We start from the raw sequence: 4,685 nt of genomic DNA, 5'->3' as shown, positions 1-4,685 counted from the left end.
GGCCCTTGTGGCTCAGCCCACTTTCGTTGTTTCGAACCGGGAATCGTGGGCCCTTGTGGCTCGGAGACTCGTGCTCGTAACGACACATTAGTATGAAATGTGCATATGTGATTTGTGAATAAAATCCAATTTTCCAAACGAAGCATGATTCATGATTTTCTTAAGTGTTTATTGAGTACCGTTGAGCATAAAAGTTGAGTACCATGTTTGGACTTGAGTTATGAGATGAGTTGATTAAATGCCCTAGTTGCATTATCTAGTTCATGAATATTGAGATTAGCATGATCTTATGGTTTCATTTGCATATTGGAATATTTCATAATCTTTGGTACATAAAACCTATGTTTTCATATGAAAAGCTTTTACACACTTTGGATGGCCTATATTATTGCCTTAGGATATTATTGCCGCGGCGGAGTACCTGCTTCATAGACCCGGTTTTGAAAGAAAGAAGAGAATAGAGAAACACGAGATGTGAAAGAGGTCCTCCGTAGAAAAGTATTATATCTTTTACCGAGAGTATGAGTATATATATATATATATATATATATATATATATATATATATATATATATATATATATATATATATATATTATTGCATCTATCGTACGAATTTTACATTATTGCATAGTATATGATGTTGAATATTTGAGAAGTGAAGCATGTTACATTATTTGTACGCATTCGTATGATAGTATGATTCTTACTTGGTACTTATACCATTTGTATATTATTGATCTTGGAAGTGTGTTGATATGGCATATGTTGATGAGTACATCTACTTATATGTATAGTATCGTTACTTGGGTTTATTGTTGGTTTATCCTATTGCCTATGTGTATACTTGTTGTATTTGAATATCAACCATTTTTTCAAAATCTATATCTATAGTTATGTTACAGGGTTGAGTGGTTTATACTTAGCATTTTATGCTAACGGGTTTATTTTTCCTATGTGCTTTTAACCCCTTTCAAGTGATCTTGATGCATGACGAGAGCTCGCATAGATAGTTGTAGTGTTTGTAGCTCTAGGGCTTAGATGTTGTTAGCTCTAGTTACCCCTCTCTTGTTGGATGTAGAATGACTACTTGTTTTGTTGGTGCTTGGACACCAGGCCGGGATTGCATATTCCCCTTATTTTGATGTGTAGAGCTTTGACTCTGATTAGTTCGTTAGTTGATTAGCCTATGCAATTACTCGAGAGTGGGTAACTGTGGCGGTGACACTCTCTTTTGGATGTTAATTTTGGATTTATATATCCTTTTTAGTCTTTATTTATGTTGTTTTCGTCTTTTTAGATTGTTTATTCTACATTTTTAAGTTAAGAAAAATGGGGTATTACAATCTCCCAAGCAAGGAAGTGGGCGATCCTGTTCGCAGACCGTTTAGCAAATAAAAAGCTAAGATTGACAAAGTCATTAGCTAGTTTCCTAATATCATCAAGGATAAGGTCAAAAGATGTAAACACTTTACAGATTTGTAATCTAGTAATCACCTTCGGTCCATCCATCTCTACTTCCACACAATCCACATTGAGCTCCTTCAGCCACTTTAGTGCCTCCTTTACACCCATTACTTCAGCTTCATCGGATCTAAATAAACCATGCCAAGGGATTTGTCTTGCAGCAACAAAGCACCCATTTGCATCTCTTAGGAGTAGGCCAAATCCCATCTTCCTATGAGTGGAGTCCAAGGCTGCATCCACATTAAGCTTCTTCTAACCCAAGGGAGGTTTGATCTAGTTTGTAACCTGAGCAGATACATTCAATCGGGAATCCTGGGCAGAATTGACCTCCAATCACTCATGCAAAAAGATTGAGCGCCCTTAACAATAGCATAAGCTGGAATGACCACCTGATTCCATACCTTCTCATTCTTCGCCTCCCAAAACTTCCAACAGACAGATATGAGAAGACACAAGTGATCCTTAGGTTGTGATGTGAATTGAGTCTCCAACCAATCCATAAAGCTTTGGCAGCCCCAATAGTTAACTCTTTCCAACAGGCCCCAACACTGTCTAGCAATAGGGCAAACAACAAACAAGTGAAAAGCAAATTCATCCTCAGAAGCACATAACTAGCACAAGGCTAGAATGTCAACATGTCTCGCTCTCAACAGATCAGTAGTGGGAAGAGAATTCGAACACAAGTGCCAAACAAAAGATTTGATCTTAGGAGGCAGCTTCATCTTCCATACATAAGTCCAGAATGGAGGTTGTTGATTCTGTAAGGGGATCTGCAACTTCCTATAGCAACTTTTAACAGTATAAACACCATTTTCTTCATTCACCCATATTAGTCTGTCCTCATGGTGTGAAGTAGGAATAGGAATGCTCTTGATCAAAGACACATCCTCTTGCACAAACAGATCATCTAGAATCTCACCATCCCAATCATATTTATCCATGTTGAGGAGGTTCTCCACCTTAGCTTCCCTTAAGGAATCTGTCAAGGGAGTTTGAATAAAAGGACAATCAATATTAGGTAGCCAAGGATCCCCCCCCCCCCCCCCCCCCCCCAAACTTTAATTGAAGCTCTATCCCCCACTCTCCACCGCAACCCCTCTCTTAGGACACTTTGGGACTCCAAAATGCTTCGCTAGGTGAACGAAGGGTTATCCAATAATTTAGCATCAAAGAATGAATGGGTAGGATATATAATATCGGGCTTTATAAACTCTAGCAAATAGGGACTCACGAAATTGAATTAACCTCCAAGCTTGCTTCCCTAATAGGGAAATATTGAAATCTCTAATTCTCTGGAATCCCATTCCCCCCACTTCTTTGGTAAACACAATGATTCCCACCTCTTCCACCTTATACCCCTACTCCTCTCCCTTTCACAACCCCACCAGTAGGTGTTCATGATTCTCTCAATCTCTCTATCCATCTCAATAGGCAGAAGAAACACACTCATTGCATAAGATGGATGACTTGAATGACATTTTTCAATAAGATCTCCCAGCCAACTCTTGAGAGAAACTTTGAAGTCCAACTCTTAATTCTACCCACCACCTTCTCTCTTATAAATCCCAAGATTTCCCTTTTGTTTCGCCCAATCAGATATGATAAGCCCAGATAATTCCCACTCAAACTGCCTTCCCTCATCCGCAGCTCTTCACAAACAACCCCCCTAACTTCCACTTGAACATTTCTACTAAAAGAAATAGTAGACTTTGCTATATTAACAGACTGCCCAGAGGCCACAGAAAAAGACTCATTAATTCCTTTTAGAACTGTGCTCTCGAGTTGGGAGGCTCTACAAAAAATATAACAATTGTCCACAAAAAATAGGTTTGAAATAATTGGGGCTCCCCTAGCCATAGAGACCCCATGTAACTGACTAGTCTTTACTCTACTGTGAATAGCTTTATGATGAAGTTCCTACCTCCCCACTGTTATGATGAGACAGATGCGAATGATTGAGATTATGATGATACAGATGGGCCTGATATGAGATTCCTCCAATTTTATTACTATGATATCATATTTCTCTTGAGGGTGAGAGTATTGATATAAATGATTTACATATCTATTTGAGAATTGAGATACCTCTTACTATGATGCTTTGAAACCTCTTATGAATGCAAAGGAAATACGGTACCTAACAAACTATTTTCCAAATCTATATATCTATACCTATAACCTATGTTACGGGGTTGACTGGTCTTATACTTAGCATTATATGCTAACATGTTGTTTTCATTGTTTTTCTTGATAACCCCTTTCAAGTATGGAGTAATGTTTGTTGAGAGCGCGCCTTGAGGAGCTAGATAGATAGTATCTCTTATCTCTAGTTCCTAGTATGTTGGCTTTGTTACCCTATTTATCTATGACAAGTATTTTGGATAGTTGTGGGTTAGTTTTGATGTAGCGCTAGACTACCTATCTGTTTTGTTAGTGCTAGGACACCTGGGTCTGTGAACCCTTATTTTGTTGGATGTTGAATATTGATTCTAGTAAGTTTAGTCTTGTAGTCATCCTAGTGTGGGTGGCTGGGGCAGTAACATTCCCCTTAATGTTAGAGTATGGATTTGACTATCTTAATCCAGCATTTATGCCTTTATCTTTATCCTTAATGTATGATTTATACTAAGCTCGTAAGTGTGAATTTGGGGGTGCTACAAGTTGGTATCAGAGCGGTACGAACCAACGGTTTGATGAGTAGCCTCTTGTGGCGTAATTCAATGGTGAAAAATGATTTGATCCGCAAGCTTAACAAAACTACTTTTTGGATAATTCTGGCATGGGTTGTTGTCTAAACGGTCTAGGGCTGAGAAGCTGATCTCCTCTGATCTGTAAGATATTAACCATGGGGAACAATGGGCTAGTTGTATCTCATCAATTTAATTCTTTAGTTTTGCTATTCATGTGACATTCTGACACCTGATGTATAGGTGTAATACACTGGGCGTGTATCAAATATTTTTTCATATTGGAATACCTTTCTACGCAATGTTAAAATACCTTTGGTTAAGTTAGAAAAAAACTATGATATCTCATCTACACCTCATGAATAGTATACTTATCTTTTTTTTTTTTTTTTTTTTTTTTTTTTTTTTTGGTGCGCAATAGTATACAGCATATAGTACGGAACATTTTTTTTTAAAGATCAGAAGGAGGGAAAAAAACCCAACACCAAAAGTTAACACTCTCATGCAGCATGCCTCAACAGAGGAACTCCTA

At 37.9% G+C, this 4,685-nt stretch overlaps 1 protein-coding gene across 1 annotated transcript; it reads right to left on the bottom strand.

The window, feature by feature from the left end:
* Window positions 1–1,322: 1,322 nt before the first annotated feature.
* LOC109177106 lies at window positions 1,323–2,916 on the bottom strand. The gene is made up of 4 exons (XM_019326414.1): window positions 2,823–2,916; window positions 2,118–2,445; window positions 1,868–2,018; window positions 1,323–1,718 (listed from the first exon to the last, which is right to left on the bottom strand). The coding sequence occupies exons 1-4, from the start codon at window positions 2,914–2,916 to the stop codon at window positions 1,323–1,325; spliced, it is 969 nt and encodes a 322-aa protein (XP_019181959.1).
* Window positions 2,917–4,685: the final 1,769 nt, after the last annotated feature.

The sequence above is a fragment of the Ipomoea nil genome, unplaced genomic scaffold, assembly GCF_001879475.1.
Source record: "Ipomoea nil cultivar Tokyo-kokei standard unplaced genomic scaffold, Asagao_1.1 scaffold0794, whole genome shotgun sequence".
In the NCBI taxonomy this organism is placed as follows: Eukaryota; Viridiplantae; Streptophyta; class Magnoliopsida; order Solanales; family Convolvulaceae; genus Ipomoea; species Ipomoea nil.
The sequence above is the reverse complement of the archived record's forward strand: the minus strand, read 5'-3'. Positions and strand labels throughout refer to the sequence as shown.